Source organism: Rattus rattus, chromosome 7, assembly GCF_011064425.1.
Source record: "Rattus rattus isolate New Zealand chromosome 7, Rrattus_CSIRO_v1, whole genome shotgun sequence".
Lineage (NCBI taxonomy): Eukaryota > Metazoa > Chordata > Mammalia > Rodentia > Muridae > Rattus > Rattus rattus.
Window position 1 is genome coordinate 8,622,848 of NC_046160.1, and position 20,052 is coordinate 8,642,899.

At 42.1% G+C, this 20,052-nt stretch overlaps 1 protein-coding gene across 1 annotated transcript in view; it reads left to right on the forward strand.

Moving 5' to 3' along the window:
• The window catches only part of Thada (THADA armadillo repeat containing), a 307,293-nt gene that overhangs the window by 180,661 nt on the left and 106,580 nt on the right, over nt 1–20,052 (forward strand). Inside the window, exon 28 of the mRNA XM_032908756.1 lies at nt 381–549. Within this exon, the coding sequence (XP_032764647.1) occupies nt 381–549 (169 nt within the window). The remainder of the gene's footprint in view (nt 1–380; nt 550–20,052) is intronic.

Genomic DNA, 20,052 nt, shown 5'->3' on the forward strand with positions numbered 1-20,052 from the left:
TCCTTGTTTCACTTGTGTGTCTCGTCTTTCCAACCAGCATATAGGCTGCTCAGAGATAGTCTGTCTGTTCATGGCCCTTAACAGCACTTTCTGCTCTTCATGGTGTCTGGTTAATATTTGTTCATCATTAAGGTGCAAACCATTTTTGCTATCAGCTGTTATCTTTTTTTTCCTGTGATAGAATTATATGTATTAGTGTTATTTTTACCAAAAACAATGTGAACTGTGAAACTTATACAAATACAAAGAAAAACATCATTTGGGTAAGGAAAATATATGAACAGTCATTTCCAATGATTTACTAATCCTGTAAAGAGACATATACAAAGATACAGATGTGGAAACAAGCATTGGATGACACTGTATTATGTTTTTCGCAGGTGTGGTCGCTCACCTTTTTACCGCTCCCGTGAAATGGCAGCTCGTGCATTGGTCCCCTTCATTACGATAGACCAGATACCAAGTACCCTCCATGCTCTGCTGGACTCACTCCCCAACAGCACTGACCAGTGTTTCCGACAAAACCATATTCATGGGACACTTCTGCAAGTAAGTACAGTGACTCTGTTACTTCATTGGACACCACATGAGGGGCTTTTTATGTCTTCTTAGCATGTGAGGACTTGCTGCATTGGCTCTTAAGGTTATCTGTGTAACTTATTCGTTTCTATTTCTTAGGGACTAGATACCTCACAAATAGGACTTCATGCACCTCAAATATGAACCAGTACACACTGACTTGGCAGATAATCCTGTGCATTAAATTTTGCAACATGCTTTTTCATCAAGTATGCCTATAGAACATTCTGGCCATTCCTTACTCACCGTTGTGACAGTTTAAATGAGAAATGTCGCCCAGAGTCTTAGGTATTAGAATGCCTGGCCCTCGGTTGGTGTCACTGTTTGGGAAGGTTGACTCATACCATTTCCAGTTTATCCACTCTGCTTGTGGTTCAAGATATAGACCATCAGCTTCCTGTTCCTGCCTTCAGATGCCTTCATTTTGCCATCAAGGACTCTTAGCTCTCTGGAGCTGTTAGCTCACATAAGCTCTTCTAGTCATTGCCTTGGTCATAGTGTTTTAGCAAAGCAATGGAGAATCAAGCCATTTTTCTGGCTTTTGTTTTAAATAAATATAGGGTTTTATTGTTCATTTTACTTAAGTACAACAAATGAATGAGAACTAATAGGAACTGTCCTATTAAAGACCCTAACCTGGTAATGGGTAGTGTTGGTAAAAATCTGCCATTTACTGGCTCTTGTGGATGCTCACCTTGGATGGATAGGAACTCATTTAACCGTCACATCATGCTGCTAGATTATAAGCACAATTAGAGTTGACCCTGAGATCCCAGGCCATATTGTAAACCTGAAGTCCATACTACTCATATGGAGGACTGTGTGAAATGATTCACAGCGTGCAGTTCCAGAGATGAACTGCCTGGTTATGCATAATGGGTTTGCCGTATGATGCAAACATATTCCTATAGGTGAAATGTAAGGTAGATCTGTGGTTTTTGTCCTCATGGCTTGGCTGTTTATATATTCAGTAAAGATTTACTGAATGCCTACTGTATACTGTTGTGTCGTAGTCAGGGCATTAACTCAGTTTCCTGGTCTGGACAACATCAAGAACAGAAAGTAGGCAGTCCTGATGGAGCTTGCTAGGTGATGGGTGAGACATGGCAGGGCCATCAGTTTAAGGTGGAGAAGTCAGGGCACCACAGAGCAGATATCAGTTAAACAGAGGCTGAAAGGAGTTAATGAGGCATGGGGAAGGAGCCCCTTAGGCAGAAAGAACATCATAGAGTCAGGTAAAGGGGAATCCCCTCGGGTTGTACCTCTAGACTTTTACCTTTGGACTGAGTATTCAGACCAGGCCCTCATGTTGTATGGCGAGTATTAAAACCATATCTCCAGTCTCATGTGGTTCTCTAATAAAACCTTAAGCACTTATACCCTTTGGGTCCTCTCTCTATTTCTATGCTAAAGAGGAACATACGTTATCTTAGCCTTGGAAACATGCTATAAAGATTCAACAGTCATCATTGGTTTACTCAAACAAGTTAGGTTGCTTGCTTGCTTACTTTGTTCCTTCCTCCCTCCCTCCCTCCCTCCCTCCCTTTCTCCCCCCTCCCTCCCTCCTTTCTCTCTCTCTCTCTCTCTCTCTCTCTCTCTCTCTCTTTCTTTCTTTCTTTCTTTCTTTCTTGTTTTGTAACAAAAAACCTCATAGCATTTTTTTGTTGCCTGATAACAACATAAGGGCTTCTAAAACCATATTAGTACATGTTTCAGACTGTACTTCCAGCAGAAAACACCCTTAAAAACACTGTACTGGAGTTGGGGATTTGGCTCAGTGGAAGAGCGCTTGCCTAGTAAGCGCAAGGCCCTGGGTTCGGTTCCCAGCTCCAAAAAAAAGAAAAAAAAAAAAACCAAAATACTGTACTGACTTCTCAACCTCTCCCATGCTTGACCATTTCTAGTTGGAAACACTTTCTTCTACATCATTTAGTACGAAGTTCATCTAAGCCAGTAGCACAACCCTCTACCAGCACACAGACTTACTCACAGTCTACACCTCAATCAAAGACCTATTTTGCAAGTTTCTGAAGATCAGGTTGATGGGCAGTACCGCCACCTTCTGTACCATCTGGCCCTGGTCGAGATACACTTGTGGAAGTCACAGAGACCACATGAGTAGAAACGTTGCCTCAGAAAGCCCAAGTTAGATCTATTGGTCCCAACTCTGCTGCTGTTTCAAAGGAAACAGACTAATGACAAGGAAAATAGCAAAACTGAATCGTGAAAGTGTACACTATAGGGAGTTAGGAGTGCCCTAAGCATGAGAGGTTGCAGCCTTGCTGCTGGTAGAGCTCTTTCAGAAGCAGTGTAGGTGGGGCCACTCCTCCTTCCTTTCTCCACTTGTGCTGGTGTCCTCCTCCCTCCATGGCAGGCCCTGGCTGTTGCACCAGTCTGACCAAAGTGGAAGAAAGGCTTACTGGGGGAGGGAGTCACAGTGTGGGTGCTGGGTGTTCACTGTATGTCTAACAGACCTTGTACTTACTGAGGCTGCTTCCCTTGGTAGAAAGGGAACCAAGGGTGCTTGGGTTCTCCAGTCTGTCTGCCGTATTACCAGTGCGCACCTAAAGGGTTAAATCAGGAAGGGGTCTTCCCTTGTAGAGCTACCTTTGAAACCAACAAATCCTTGCACTTGGAAAAGAGATGTTAAGGACCTGAGAGGAATGATACTCTCTGTGGGACTTCCAGAGCCAGCTAAGTAAATGCAAAACTGTCAGTTTTCCAAGAGCAGGAAATCATTTTGTAATCAGAAAACAAATTCTTTCACAGAATATTTTCTTGAATTATACATTCATTTCTTTGAAGATGTTTACGTAAACATATCCAGCCCCACAGTGTTTCTTCGGTATACCTTAGAGACAAACGTGCTGACCCTGAGTCGCTGGGCCTGGAAAAGACTCAAGTTATAGGGCGTGCAGAGTAAGAACTTGGGAGCTTCGTTCCTAATCTTTCAAAACCAGAGGCTCAGAACGGCAGTGCTGAGGTAGGTGAAGGGTTGCACACTGGGAAGGTGAGATTGTACAGCAGGTCCTGAGGACATGAGTCTCAGTGGAGGCCAGAAGAGCCACGGAGATGACCTCACTTGAGAGCAGCACCGACAGGGCCCCCGTCCTTGACACACAATTAACTCTATTTTTACTGCCAGAGCTCTTCGTGTTGGGAACTTAATGGTATGACTAGGTCACTTATCACTCCTAAGAGGTTGCAGTGGGGTTCAGTGTGTAAAGCAGCTGCTGTCCAAGGAGCCAGGATGGACAAACGTCCTTCGTTGTCTTTCCCAGACCCAAGCAATAGAAGGAAGTAGAAAGTCCAGGAGGCAGACAGCCTTGTCCCATGTGGTTGCCTGAGTACTTATAATTAAATATAATTTAAGAGTTACTTCAATCTTTTAAAAAGCATACCCATGGTATACAGTCTTTGCTTTAAGAATTTTAATATATTTTCCATGTTTCTCAGCAGTACAAAATTGTGAAGTATAAAATGTTCAAGCTGTCGAGAAATGGCAATGTACTCAATGGATCCCACTTGGTGCCCGGTGTCCATTGTTTATTTCATGCTCAGAAAATATGATTTCAGATGGAAAAACAGAAGCCTGGAGGTGTTGGTGTCAGCGCTGAGTGGATTCCTTGTCAGTGTGGTTTGTTTCCAGAGTGAGTCAGACATCACTGAAAATGCTCATATGTATGGCTGGGAATCAGGTTTGCTCTTCCCTCTTGTGGACCTGTGGCCCTGGGGAGAGAGAATGTGTAAGTGATAAAGCTGTGGCAGAGTTTCTCTCATGGTGTGACTGTAATGTGTCAACGTCTCTGCTGACCCTGCAGTTCTCAGAGAGCAGGAGTGTGGCAGAGACAGCTGGAGACTGCAGGCAGTCACAAAGCTGGGAGGAGAGGCTCTGCTGAACGTTGGTGTGTGAAAAGCACTGAGTGGCATTGGGCTCTTTTTTAAAAGTTAAAGAAAGACCTAGACCTTGTTAAAATGTAATTTGGCAATATATTGCTTTCTGGATATAAGCCCCCCAAAAGTCATTTTTAATTCCAGGGATAAATTAATCCTTTCCTTATAAATATTCAAAAGCTTTTATTTGGTGTGTGTTACTTAGATAGCCTTCTGCAGGTGTTGGAAGATAGCTCCCAGCCCCCAGGCTCCAGAGCACTGGCTGCCATGCATGACCACTGTCCCTCAGCAGTGGCCTCCTGTGGCTTTGCAGTGTTCTGAAGAAAGGCTGAATATAGGTCAGGGCTATGTGAACGTACAGGATAGCCGCTTCATGTTTCCCCAGGGACTAGGGCCAGGATGTTGAAAAGTAGAGAGTAGATCTATATCCCCTGGTGGCTGAGTAAGACACATCTATAAGATGGGCTATTATTGAGTACCTACAGAAGCCCTTCTGGTTGGTGTGGGTTATCCTGTTCTACTGATAGGAAAAGAAAATGAGACTGAGAGACCGAGATGTCCCAAAGTTATACAAGCCATACATGGTGGCAGATAGAACAGGGATTTAGTTCTATTCTCATGGGAAGCTTTTTAATTGTGCTCTTAACCTATAGTCTTAGACTGTACATACACTGTACATACAGTACTCCATATACGTGTGTGTGTGTGTGTGTTATACTGTACTATAGTGTACTATTTCTGTGGATGAGGAAAAGAAAATTCTCAGAGAAAAACCAGTCACTGTGGGGCCTTCAGGGTCCCACTAAGGAAATTGGCATTGTTGGGTTATTTAATCATTGTTGATTAATGCCACCTTTGTCTCAAGTAGATCCAACAGAGAAAAGAGAAATCCTTGCTCAGGAACATTAGCTCTCAGGGATGAGGGTGTAGCTGAAATGGCAGAGTACTTTTCTGGCATGCTCAGAGCACTTGGATTCAATCCCCAGCACTGAATAAAACTGTATTCTCAGCACATGGAAGCCAGAGACAGGAGCATCAGTTCAGGATCATCTTAGCTACATAATGAGTTCAAAGCCAGCATGGGCTACATGAGACGCTGTCTCAAAATCCAACAAAAACAAGATATGGAGCTAATACTCTTATAGCAGGGATGCAGGGGGAAAATAAAATAATAATAGCATAATACTATAACTTATAGTCAGTATAGTAGGGGATTATGTAGTTTTTTGGAAACTATTAGTTGCTTTGGCCCAGAAGAGCAGTCGGAATAGAGGAGTCAAAGTAAGCAGGAGCAGAAGGCAAATATGGGAGCAATTAATGAAGGGTCAGAGTAGTTGGTATTGAAGTAATAATGTTTGAGACTGGAAGGAGGTACTAGAAAGTAAATACTTTTCCTCTCAAATTGCACCAGTCACATAGGTTTGTAAGCAGGTATGCCAGATGTGTGTCTGAGATTATCTTTTCCACAGAGAAGGACCAACAACGTGGGCTTAATTGATGAACAAGACTAGAAAAGACACCCCATTTTAGAGGCATGTAGATGAATCCCCTCTAGGGTCACAGAGAGTCAGGCCTGTCTTGGATCCAGAAAAGAGAACAGTGGCTATTACATCACTGTCCTCTAGTGAGGCCTTTCATGTGCTGTCTGTTCCTGGGCTTGTGAGATACACATAGAGTGAACTAGAGAATGTCTTTGTTTTTACTTAGTGAATTCTTACTGAGTAGCTTTAAGTATAAACAGTCGTGCCGGGTACCAGGGAAAGCACAAAGAAAAGTTTGTTAATAGCATGGCCCCCATTGTCAAGAAACCGTGATCTTCCCTGAAAGAAGAAGCTGCCGACTTTGCAAGCTCCACAACAGAAGTTATATGGCAGCATGTGATATGTACCAAAGGAACGAATGCCATAGTCATCCCCTGAGGTGAGGTGGGGTGGGTTGGAGTGAGGGCAAAAACTTCATAAACATTGGGGCTTAGGGTAATCCAGCATAAGAAAGTATTTGCATGGGGACCATGTGCTTGGCCAATCGGTGGTTTCAGAAGTTTGTTGAGATTAAGACCGGAGGGAAGGTATTTGTCAGCATGTGAAACACTAAAAATGATACAAGACTTTGAGCTTTAAAAAAGCTCTTTTAGGAAAATGAATGTCCATTGAAACAGTAGTAGAGCATGTGAAGGTTTCTACTGGTCTGCTGAGAGTGCACAGGGGAGTGTCTCCTGGGAGTGTGTGCTTCACACAGGGTCCTTTAGTCAGCCCCTCCCTCACAAGGACCGGGGTCCCTCCCTCCTGCAGGTCCCCCGAGGAGATCCTGCCTATCAGCTTCTCGCTATCCTGTGCACCTGGTTTGTTTGGAATTACATCCTTTCCCTCAGACTCCATCAGAAACTCAGTGACTCTGGAAAGGAACACTAGTGCACTGTCTCAGACAAAGAACTCTTTGACCATTCCAGGGGGAGAATTTGAAGTTCATAAAGTGAGAGGAGATACAGGATCCGCCTAGATAGAGTAATCTAGTACTTTTGTAAGGTCATTTTTCATCCCATCTTGCCAGCCCCTCCCAGTCCTCCAATTGTTACTGTTTTTGAGACATTTTATTGCTCAAGATAACTCAGACTATACTTCAGAAAAACCCATCATGACAGAGCGGCACACTATCTACAGTGGGGGACTGTGATTTCCTAGTACTCCTGTCGAGTAGCTCATAATATATGGGCCTATATGTGGTAGAAATATGGAGGTGTTTCCTAGCCAATAAAAATACAATTTATTACTTTTTTTAGAAGGTGCCACTGAGGTAGGCAGAAAGTAACAGTTCATTGTTTTTGTCAGTGCAGTATTTAGGGATTACAGAGTGTGTCTACTTTCTTGTAGACCTGGGTTCATTTAGGATGCCCAGTTTATTTGAGTTGCTAAGGAATTTGTTGGCTTTCACCTTAGAGCAGTGGTTCTCAGCCTTCCTAATGCTGCGACACTTTAATACAGTTCTTCATTGCGGTTGTAATCCCCAACCATAACATTATTTCCTTTCTACTTCATAACTGTAATTTTGCTACTATTATGAATTGTATGTAAATATCTGATGTGACCCACAAAGAGGTGAAGACCCACAGGTTGAGAACTCTTCCTAGGGTCTAACATACATTATTAATACCTCTTTTAGAAATTGTCAAATATTTTGCATATGTCTGCCCCTCTGTGTGTTTGTGTGTTTAAAGAGTTGGATAGTCCTAGGCATGTGACTTGGTGGGTGAGCACTGCTAAGCATGTTTGTGCCTCAACACAGCGTATGGTGGGAGGTGCTACACATAGTATAATAGAGCTTTTATTTTGGATAAACTCATGTTTTAGAAAACTTCACACAAATGAGGTTGCTAATTGAGCTAAGAATTTTTACTTGCAAATATTTAAGGGTCTGTTTGTTTGCCAAGTGATGGATGGATGGCTCCCTGCTTCAGTCTTTGCTGTGTGTGTGTGGGGGGGGTGGCTTGGAAATGGACTCCTTACATGCTTACACTAGCAGCTCTCCAGAGAAGCTGAGAGGTGTGTGCAGGCGTGACGTCTTATTACTAGGTGACATCATGGGGAAGGGTAGAGCTTTGGTTCTCACTAGGATCTGGCTTTCTTATTATTTGTGATACCTTTGAAATTGTTCAAATTCCTGGAGAAAACAGACATTTTGCTTGACTTCCTGAGAATTGAATTTCTACAGAGGGCTCTAAAATTGTTTTCTTTGAGTTACTTTTATATTAAATGGATTTAAGGTGTGTGTGACTTTGAAGAGTTTACAGATGCCAGAGAATTCTATTGTCTTTGTTAATCTTCAAAGAAATCAATATAATTAACAACCTCCATTTGCTGTTTAACTACCCTACCCCCGCTACTTAAGTCTTTCAGACTTGATTGGTTATGGACGATGAGAAGGGTTTACATTAAGTTTGTGCTCAGTTATGGCGGATTCTCTCTTGGACAAGAGTTTCTGATATACAGCATCATTTCCTGATTAATGACTGTTTTCAATACTGTTCATATACTAGAAAGTGGTATTCATTGATCATTTTATTTGAGAAAAGGATTCTTAAATGTTTTAGCATCTCCTATCCTACCACCACCAGAGGTAGGGGAAAGGATAGGTTAATAGAGCAAAGGAGGTTGTGGACCTATTCAGAAATAGGTCTTTGGGGCAAATCCAATCTGTGTTGTCAGGATATTAAAAGTACAGTTTACATGAATCAGCGACAAGCTCCACTTGTAAACGCCATTGTTGAATCAGTAACAAGAGGACGAGGGAACACATTCACGAATCAATAATGGCAGATTGATCTAGAAGAAACTGCAAGGCTCTCCCAGTGGACCCAAATCCGAGAAGCAGCAAGAAGCTGCCAGCTGCCACCACAAGGCTTTTGGTGCATTTTTCTCTGTGAAGTCATGACAGTTGTTGACTAACAAAGAATGGTAAGGTATAGCAATGCCATCCAGGGTCATCAGTGAAGACCAGCATCAGCAAAGTCCAGTGATGACCACCAAAGAGTGGCAAGGGGTACTGATGCCATCCAGCTGTCCACTGCCTATTGGGCTACATATATTTATATATATTTTAACATCACGTGTATCTGCTTCAGCCCTTTTTCTAGGCTGCCTCCAGAAAAACACATCTGTCCTCAGCAAAACATCTTCCCACATGTCTGCCTCAGCAAAAGTATCCTCTCATAAGACAATTTCTAGAAAAACATCACATGACACACTGAGTCTCTAAAGAAACCAGAAGTTTTCACCTCACATCAGGTCTGATTTTCAGAGGTTAAAACACACGGTAGTAGTTTACACTCATGATTGAATACATAAACTCTGTGTGGGTGTGCACCGGCGCATGCTCTAGCACCAGAAATTAAGCTGGTGTACTTGGAAGGAAATGTGCAGTGAATCGAGCTGCAACGTAGCCCACAAAGGTGGCAGGTTTCTCAGCAGCAGCAGCAGCAGCAGTGCTCACCCACCCACCCAGTCTGCTGCCGTGCCTCTCCCAGGACTCCCACACAGGAGCCCTGGACTTTCTGCAGAAGGGTCCACGATTGTGACGTCACCTATTATGAGTCAGCGTGTAATACGTTTTGTTATTCTTCCCTGTCCTCACCTCCTCTGTTGGTTGTTTCTTGAATATTTGCTCTTTCTCCCAAGGAAATGAGCACAAAGCGAATAGACATGCATTCTTCCCAGCCGTCCGTCCGCCTCAAGTTAAAGCTTAGGCGTCAGTTGCTTAGTCACGATGAGTCTGGTCATTTTTAAAACTCATATCAGGAAAGTGACAGTGGCTTTGTTTCCTGAGTGCCTGTGTAGTAGTTTGTTGTGATTTTGCCAAGCACTCAAAACAGTTTACAGAGCCTTCCTTCTCAAGGTTCAGTGGGGAAGCACAGTCCTGGGCATCCCTGAAACTGTTAGAAGTATAGGCTCCTGGGCCACTCTTAATTCTTTTGAATCAGAACATGCATTTTCACAAGATTCCCAGAACACACTTGCTTGTTTGCAGCGTCAAAAGTACTTGTCCAGGGCTGGGGTTTGTCACTCAGTCTGTAGAGCTTGCCTCACATATGCAAGGCCCCAAGTTTGATCCCTAGCGCCATCTAAACCAGAAATGGCACTGCACACCTAATGCTCATAATTCAGCATTAGGGAAATGGAGATATGAAGATCAGAAGTTCAAGATCGTTCTCAGTTACATAGCGAGTTTAGGGTCAGCCTGGGCAGCCATCTGTCTTTTAAAAAAAAAAAAACAGTATTAGTGTACACGACCTCTTTGAATATACTGTGCTGGAGGCCAGCCCTGCAGGTAGGTGCTTACCCTGAACCTGGGGAATGCATCTATTCACACGGCCAACAGAAAGAAAGCTGGGTTTGCTGCTGCTGACTTTGAATCTTCTAGCACAACCCAGAAACTAGTGACTATTGCAGATGCCAAGAAGTGCATGCTGACAGGAGCCTGATGTAGCTGTCTCCTGAGCGGCTCTGCCAGAGCCTGACAAACACAGAGGCGGATGCTCACAGCCAATCATTGAACTGAGAACATGGTCCCCAATGGTGGAGGAGTTAGGGAAAAGACTGAAGGAGCTGAAGCAGTTTGCAACCCCATAAGAAGAACAACAATGTCAACCAGCCAGACCCCCTAGAGCTCCCAGGGACTAAACCACCAAACCCCCCAAGAGTACACAGGAATGAACCTATGGCTCCATCTGCATATGTAGCAGAGGATAGCCTTTTGGGGGGAACAGTTGAAGGAGAAGCCCTTGGTCCTGTCAAGGCTCAGTGCCCCAGTGTAGGGGAATGTCAGGATAGGGAGGTGGGAAGGAGTAGGTGGTTTGGTGAAGGAGCACCTTCATAGAAGCAGGGGGAAGGGGAATAGGATAGCATGTGTCTGGGGGGGAAAGGAGGAAAGGGGATAACATTTAAAATGTAAATAAAAAATACCTAATAAAAGGAAAAGAAGTAAAAAGGAAAAAACAAACAAACAAAACACCCAACAGAATGCTAACTCTCAAGGTTAAGTCAGTTGCTTCAAAGTAACACTGAATTAGGTTGTACTTACTTAGTACATGGCCTTCAGGAATGAAGCTGAATATTGATTTAGAATATCAGTCTTTATCGTGTGTTGTCTGAGGACAGCCAGTAAACCTCCAGCACCGAATTTAATCTAGAGAGACATTATTAGTTCTGTAGGTTTTTCACTATAAAATCAAAGGGAACTTTTAAAATGACTTGAGCAAACCAGGAGCTACTTTTGAAAAGCAACTGACACTACTTTTTAAAATATTGTTAGCTAGGTTGTCTCAGCTACTTGAGAAGGATCTAAAATCAAGACTCTGCACCAGGGTACATGTTCCCTGACAGTTTAAATGTAGCAAGGCAGGGAGAGGCAGGCAAAGAGAGCCAGTCCTTTCCTCTGGTCTTGATGGTGCTTTTGAGCTGAGCTGTGAACACGGGTGACACAGATCTCCCAGAATTCTCTTGCAGGATGATTTGCTTGCTCATGCTTTGTTTTCTTCCCCTTCCTCCAGCCTTTGCCGGGACAGGCTCTCACCTGCTTCCTTTGCTGTCACCCCTGTCAGCAGTTCTGTAACAGGATTTAAGGAATACCACAGTTTCCAAAAAGAGAAGTTCAAGAGGCTTATCGCCAGCAGAGGGAAATCAAAATATTCAGTGTTACGTTACTCGAGGTACAGATTTTCAGTAGCCTACTCTGGAACTTTGTGTGTAGAAAATGAGAATGGTTACAAAATCACTTTGGTATAAAATTCAGTTAGAGCTCATTGGAATTTCTTCTGAACAGTTTTTTCGAGAGAATTTCACATAAGGTAGATAATCCATTGTCTTCTAATAACTGGAAGGATAAAGAACAAGTCAGGCAGGGACCCTAAGTGTTTTTACCACTTTAAAATTGAAAAGCATAAGAGGAAATGCTGTGTTTTATTGTGACTATTTTGTTCCTATTTGGTTTTTAGTTTGAGATTTAGCACTGTGTGTCTTGTTGTTGTTGTTGTTGTTGTTGTTATTGTTGTTGTTGTTGTCCTCCATCAGCACACTGGATTGCCTTATGAATAGACAACTGTATGATGAAAAGAGGATTGCGTCTAAGTAGGCCTGGACCTGACATTGTCTTTCCCTACTTTCTAGATGTTTGACACAGGACAGGCCACATAAACTTTGAACAACAGCCGATCCTTTGATATATAAAGGTACCATAATTTGAAGTGTTGATATAAAAGCGATGTTATGGTACGGGAGAGCTGGCTGAGTGGTTAAGAGCACACGCTGTTCTTGCAGAGGTCCTGGGTTCGGTTCCTAGAACCCATGTCATGTAGCTCATGACTGCCTGTAACTCCAGCCCTTTTCTGCTCTCTGAGCACCCACATGCACATGGCATACACTCACACAGACATTTATGCATACAGAAGAAATAAATAAATATTTTTAGTTAAAAAGTAGAGTTATTGGATATGCAAGTTCCAAATACAGTGGCAGCTGGCAACTGTTTTTCATAATAATGATAAATATGATGTGATTAGCTTAAAATGCCATTATAAAAATTATTTATTACAAAATGTATTTAAAAATAAATAAATGGATAAATAAAATCCTTACTCAGACAAATATAAAATGAGTATGTACAAAGTTTTATTTAATTCATTAGTTAATAAAGGAACCAGAACGATTTTATGGTCAGTCCAGTGAATACTTGAAAACTCAGGCATCTACAGGCACTGAAACATAAATGTTAGGATAGGATTTCTGAGTTCAATGTAAAACAGTTTTAACAGATTACAACTATTTATTTCATTGCTCTGGGCAGAAATTATTGCCATCTCTACTTCACAACAGCCTACAAGTTTGCAAGTGACTTAATTAGTCTGGAACTTTTAATCAGTACTAGCAATAAGATGTTTTAAATGCATTTCTCTACAAGGTTGCAGTCTGTAGTCATAAAGTCAAATCAGGCCCTCATCCTGTTTTGAATAAAGTTTTATTGAAAACTTTCATTTTTAGATATTTTCTATAGCTGCTTACACTTATAAGAAAGACCCAAAATTTGTATTGTTTTTCTCTCTGGCCCTTCACTGGAAAACGTGACTGTCTACTGCCTAAAAGAATCCATGAGTCTTCTACATAACTTATTTTGATAGATTTACCCCGTAGTGGTTAATGGTTTGTGTGTTATTAGACATAGTGCTGTTTTTACATTTAACTCTAAAGTGTCTGTTGCTTATATGGGGAGTAGCATTAATTTTCATATGCTGACCTTATGCTGTGACCCTGCCAAGTTTACTAGTCCAATGTCCTTTAAAACTTAGATGTCTCTATCATCTACCAATGAAGCACTTTGTTTCTTTGCAGTTACTATGCCTTTTATTTCCTGCTTTTGTCTTCTTGTTGTTCTATTGTACTGCCAATTTCAGTGTAATAGTGAGTAGGAGTGGTCAGAATGAACAAGCTTGCATTTCCTAATCATAGAGGAAACATTCAGTCTTTCCTTGGTATATAACTACATGTTTTTCTTAGATACATCAAATTTTTCATTGTACTTCATAGTTTGTTGTGAATTTTTCATTACAAATAGCCATTTTTCTACTACTGTGGTAGAATCACCATGTCCACAAACAACATGGGGAGAAGAGAGTTACTTCACATCACAACCTACAGGCCTTTCTTTCAAGAAGGGAAGCAGTGCAGGACCTGAAGGCAGGAGCAGACTTGGGCACAGGCAGTCTGATAGAGCCATTTTCTCAGTTGAGGTTCCTCTTCCCAGATAACCGAAGCCAATGTCAAGTTGACAAAAACAAACCAGAGAGGAGGGTGATGGTGAGATTTGTCAGACGCCTTTCTACAGTCACTGGGTTCATTCTCTTTCTTCCTCTGCCTAGGTCTGGGGATAAAACCTGGGAGTCCTTACTTGAGGTGGGCAAGTGCTGCACCTGCACTACCTTCAGCTTCCTGGTTGTTAGCTCTAGAGATAATAATGAATTACATCATTTCCCAGTGTTGGGTCAACCTTGCATTCATCTTACTGATCCCCTTTATTAATTAGTGAATTCAAGAAAACATTTTGTACTCCTCATTTTATATTCATCTACAAAGAACAAGAGTTATACCTTGGTGAAGATTAGGCTTTAAGCAGGCTAGTTACTCTTTCCTCCAGTTACTCTACATAGTCAGTGTAAGGCCAATCAAAAATGTATTATACCGTGTCTTTTAATGAATTATTTTCTCTAAGTAATTACTGAGTTAGATTTACTAGTATTTTCTTCAGGTGATTTATATCTAGAAAAAAAAATAGGTTTTGAAAAGGAAAAACATTGCACTCTTGGAGAACAAACCTAGGACCCATAGGATTTTAGGACAACATACCACTCATCCTACCCCTGACATAGTTTCCCAAAATCCCAAGTCTTTTTAAGTTGAGAATTTTTATAGGATTTCTGAACCTGTTGGGCTTTTGTTCTTTTTCTTTTTAATACTATTTTTAAACTTTTAAAATATTTATTTATTGTGTGTAAATGTTTTGTTAGTATGTATGTCTGTTAACCATGGGCATGCCAGGTATCCATGAAGTCTAAAAGAGGGTATTAGATGGATGTGAGTCACCATGTGGGTGCTGGAATCAAACGCACGTCCTCTGTAGGAGCAAAAAGTGCTCCAAACCTCCAAGCCGTCTCTCCAGCCCCTTGTTCTTACTCTGAGTTCCTGTCTTAGGCAGGGTTTCTCCTGCTGCAATGAAACACATGACCAAAAGCAACTGGGCAGACACTTCCACATCCGCTGCCCATCACCGAAGGAAGTCAGGACAGGAGCTCACACAGGGCAGGAACCTGGAGGCAGGAGAGAATTCAGAGGCCTCTTACTAGAATGGAGGGCTGCTGCTTACTGGCTTCCTCACATGACCCGCTCAGCCTGCTTTCTGAGAACCCAGCACCACCAACCTGGGGATGGTACCACCCACTACAGACTAGGCTGTCTCCCATCAATCACTAATTTAGAAAATACCCTGAGAGCAAGCTCTTATGAAGGCATTTTCTTAATTGAGCTTCTCTCTCCTTTCAGATAACTATAGTTTGTGAGTCAAGTTGACTCACCAGCAAGGCCATCATTTATTATTTAAGCTTAATGTTGTCTACTGTATTTAAAATAATGTAAACTCATGATTCTTTAGCATACTCCAATAGCATTTAACCTTAAGTACTCAACAATGAATGAATGAATGAATGAATGAATGAATGAATGAACAAACGAACAGACTGATGCTGTTTTAGAGTCATCAGAAGTCATGAAAGTTCTTCCCTGGTTTTCAGTTTGGAAAGTTTGTGTGTTGGTATTTCCTGGCTGAAGCAGTGGACAGTGTAAGTGCTGCTCAGATGGCTGCTCTTCCTGTGTTACAGTAGTGGGCGGTCACTGGCACTTCAAGATGCAGTGTGCATGACCTCTTTCCTTTGTGGTGACATAAAAAGGAACCCTGAAGAACAGAGCGGAGCAGAATCTCCAGCTGTGACAAGCCACTTACCCACTCAGTACTAGTGTTGACTTTGGGTGGACGGAGGGTAGGAGCTTTGGCTCTCATATCCTTCATTAGAAAGGGTAAGGTTGTCTGGCTTGAAAATCTTGTTGCTGCTCTAGGAGTTTAGCTTTGTTTATGTCACGTGAGTATGATTCTGACGCTGAAGCTCCATAAAAAGTTGCCTTCCTTAATGCTGTTCATTACAAATGGCTCTCCCAGTCCTCTTCAGGCTCTGGAGAGGAGTACTGCCAGAGCGTCATCTGGATGTCTTCCTGCTCAGGTCTGCTCAGTCCTCTTCAGGCTCTGGCAGGTTTGCTCAGTCCTCTTCAGGCTCTGGCAGGTCTGCTCAGTCCTCTTCAGGCTCTGGCAGGTCTGCTCAGTCCTCTTCAGGCTCTGGCAGGTCTGCTCAGTCCTCTTCAGGCTCTGGCAGGTTTGCTCAGTCCTCTTCAGGCTCTGGCAGGTTTGCTGTTTGGTGCTAGGGATTGAGCCTCACACACGTAAGCCTACGCTTGAACACGGAACTACCTTGAGCCCCCATTTTTGTTTTGTTCTGTTTTCGTTACTGACTGTATGAAGTAATAAGTTAGCTCTTTTGAATAGATTGTTATTTGAAGAGATTTCTAATGCGTTAGACATTTTTCCTTATTATTTTGTCTTATCTAGGACTCTGGTTTTTAAACACTTATACTGATGGACACACACTTTTGCTGCGCACTTTGGAGGGATTTTATGTTGTAGGAAGGTGACCAGCAAGCAAGCAGAAATGGTTGATATGTTTGGATGAGTGGTGACAAAAGCAACCCTTGGGGTGCAGTTCTCTCACCATCAGAAACACGGGAGCTGTACAGGCAGGCTTGGTCTCACAGGCCACCGCGGTGTGCAGAGAAGAGTAGGCATTTCAACAGCGGGGGACCGTCAGAGCCTGGAAACCACAGTGACCTCCCAGCATAGCAGAGAGTGATAGCAAACGCCCTACAGTTCAGTGGCCAACTGTGTGTGGACAGACAGACAATTAATTCAGTCCACAGACAGGAAAGGTCTGACAAATGAGAGACTTCAAAGGTCTAATTTACTTTGTCAAACAGCTGATATACTAAAGAGTGAATTTGCAAAAGAATCAGAGTTTGAAGGCACCACCATTGGTCTCAGAAGACTCACAATTTGGATTTTTCTTCTTTGTTCATTTTTTATGAGTACACTTTCTTCCTGGACCCGTTTTAATGTAGAGGAGACTGCCTCTCAGTCATTTACAGACAGGTGAGCACCACAGTGCACGGTGTTCTGAGCAGCTGGGGCCTACTGTTTAGAGTCTAATGGTATTGGGAAGCTTCTGCCCAGTGTGATAGACTCGTCTTATGTTACGGAGTTCTGTGTAAAGACCCACAGGGCTGTCTGTACACTTCACATTGGATTAGATACATTTATGCTTTAAAAAGCTTTACCTAGGAGTAATGGTCAGGGTTTAGTTTAGATTTCTAAGCGTGCTCTCTGATTTGGCGGTGACCTACTTTGTAATAGAGAGGATGTTCTTTATCTAAAGCTTTCCTCGAGGAATGAATCAAGTGGTAAGTTGAAAACAAAGAGAACAATTTTTAAAAATCTACCTTCAAATCACTATATAGAATGTTTGGCACAATTGAAATTACAGTGTCTAAAAAGGAATATGGTGTAGGCATGATTCTCAGCATTGACTTCGAAGCAGAAATGTAGTTTTCATTAATCGTGGTTTTGGCAGTGGTTGTCGCTCTTTTGTTGCTGTCTCGTTTACCTTGGCCAGAGTGCTGGCAATCAGATAGCACCGTGAAGATTTCTGGGAAACATTAACTTGTTCTTGTTAGCTGGCCTCGTGCTAAGGTTGATGGGAAGTAGAGTTTATAAATAACTTCGTCTGTGCATTGATTTTGCAATCTACTGAGTTTCAGAGGTGAATCTCATCATGGGAACTAGTCAGTATTTACATTTAAAGCTTTTTGTTTTATGGAGAATTCTTTCATCCTTTTGAAAAACCCGTAACTTTGAACATACTTGTGATACACCTTTTGAAGTTTTGTTTTCAGTAGTCTACAGTAAAAGTAAAGTAAATTTGCTTCCTTTTTTTGTTTAATTTTATATTTTTGGTTTTTTATAAAGATATTTCATGTCTTTTGAGCCTCTATTTCCTTCTTTTGCCTTTAGTTCATTTATACCTTAATCTATAAATCTTTAGTTCATTTATAGCTTAACTTAGAATGGACATTATATTTTTAATATGTATATTTTCCAATGAGCATTCTTGAACATCTGTAGCAATCATTATAAAACGTGTTCATTTCTGGGAAGGGCATTTTGTGCGTCCTTCCTAGGAGCACCTGCTGCTTGGATTTGGTAATGAATTGTCTGATGCCAATCATTAATTCTGAACTCCTCCCAGCATGGGAGTGAAGAGAGAATGGGGTCAAACAGCAGTCTCTGAAGAACAAAAGGAAGTTGATTGTGGGGAATTTGCACAGTTGAAGCAAGTAGAAGTTTCAAGAAATTTAACCAGATCCCTAAGCCTTCTTTCAGGCCAACATTCAAGCCCTGAGTTTTTATTTTCATTTTCATCACCTGCTTGTAAGGGGGACTTTAAGATACTGCACCAACAGCTAACTATATTGGTCAGTAATAGAGCACTTACTTAGCATTCTAGAGACAAAAGATGAGAGCTTCAACACACATATAAACAATGTGAATTTTTAGGTTTTTTTTTTTTTCTTTTAATTGGATGAGGCTTTAGTCAACTATTAGCGGGTTTTTTTTTTTAAAGATTTGTATATGTGTGTGTGTGTGTGTGTGTGTGTGTGTGTGTGTGTGTGTGTGTGTGTGTGTATGCACGTTTCCATGAAGATCAGAAGTTTACATTGGATGCCTGGGAGCTTGAGTTACAGGTGACTACTTGGATCCTCTGGAAGAACAGCTGTGAACTGCTAAGTGACCTCTGAAGTCCCCAAGTCATTATTGGTTAGTGTGATTTCCCAGGACACATGTAGGACTTTGCTAGGGTGGCACATAATGGGTAATAGTGTAATATAAAGTCATTCCTGGGGCCTTACACATGCCTGGGAACCAACAGATTCGCAGTGGAAGCATTAGACTGAGTCAGTGTAATGTAATTACATTTTATTTAATTGTTTATTATTCAGTTATCAATTAATGTAATAATATTTCATTAGTTGCAGTGGTGATCCTATTTTTAAGTCCAAATTAATTATAGACCTAAGACAGCTAGGATTGTTAGAATCTTTGTGGCCTAAATATTTTGGCAAGATATTTCAGACCTCTGTGGTGTTAGAAAAGGGAAAAAGCTACAAGAGTTGTGTTTCCCAGACTTTCCTGGCATGGCTTTAAGATACAGTCCCAAGTTGCTCTCCTAAAGATTTTGATTGTGCCAGACTGAATTCAGACTCCAGAACCTGCTTTTTAGATGAACAACGTAACCAGTTCCTATCATACCAAGTATGGGGAAAGGCGAGGGAAAGGAGGAAGAAAGGGGCTCTGTAAAAACCCGAGTTAATGTGAAGACAGATGATACCTTGTGTTGAGTCCAAGAAAGAAGTCCTTCTCCAAAGTGACAGCTACTGAAGATAATTGGGTCATGTCTGCTGGAGATGAAGGCTCACAAAGAGCAGCAAGGAGAGTCTGCGGCTTCCATCTGAACAGTCCGTGGACAGAGCGCTCTCCCAGAGCACACTTCACTCCCTATTCTCCACCCCAAACCTGCTCCACCTTAGAGAGGATAGGTGTTCCTTGAGAGTCACAAGGCCTTCGAAATAGCTCTTGGTGTCCACTTGGCAGACGAAAGGGAAATCTTCCAAGTCTACAGGGCAGCTGGTTGGAGCACCCAAGGCAGGAGTGCAGGGAACAGCTCAGTAACAGTGCTTCATGGCCAGGATCAAGGAACGTGAGGAAAGGACTGTGAGAATGAGCAGAGAGAGCGGTAATAACTATCCTGTGTATGATACATCGCTAAGGATCCAGGTCAGTGGTGCACAGAAACTCTTGCTCCCATCACACCCTCATCACCCTCATCTTGATGGTGTGACTTCCATTCCAGAGCTGAATACCTGGTGTGTTGGGGCGTGAGGACACTGTGTGAGCTAGAGAAGAAAGAGCCCTTGAGTGGGTGGGTTGTCAACCTGTGGGTGTTGAGAGGATGGAGAAAGGGTTGAGCCGAGGAGGGGCAGGGGGGCTAGTTGTAAACTTTTGAGTAGATTTAGCACAGGTGAATGGAGAAAGAGTCATTACCCAAGTGGCAGGCAGGGGGACTCCAGCAATGGAGACAAGAGGTTGAAGATGTCAGAGGGCTTTGAACTGTACACAGAGATAGCATGTATGACATGAAGATAAAATGATGTCCAGCAGCCTTAAGACGGGACCTGAACTTCTTTAAGATGGCTTGCACTGTCCACAACAATTTTAAACATGTTTTCTGTGGGAAGCAGAACGATTTTTAAATCTGTAATGGGAGTGTGTATGCAATAGAGGACTTTTTTTTCTAAGATTTTTGGTCTATAGGTTGTCTCCATGTTA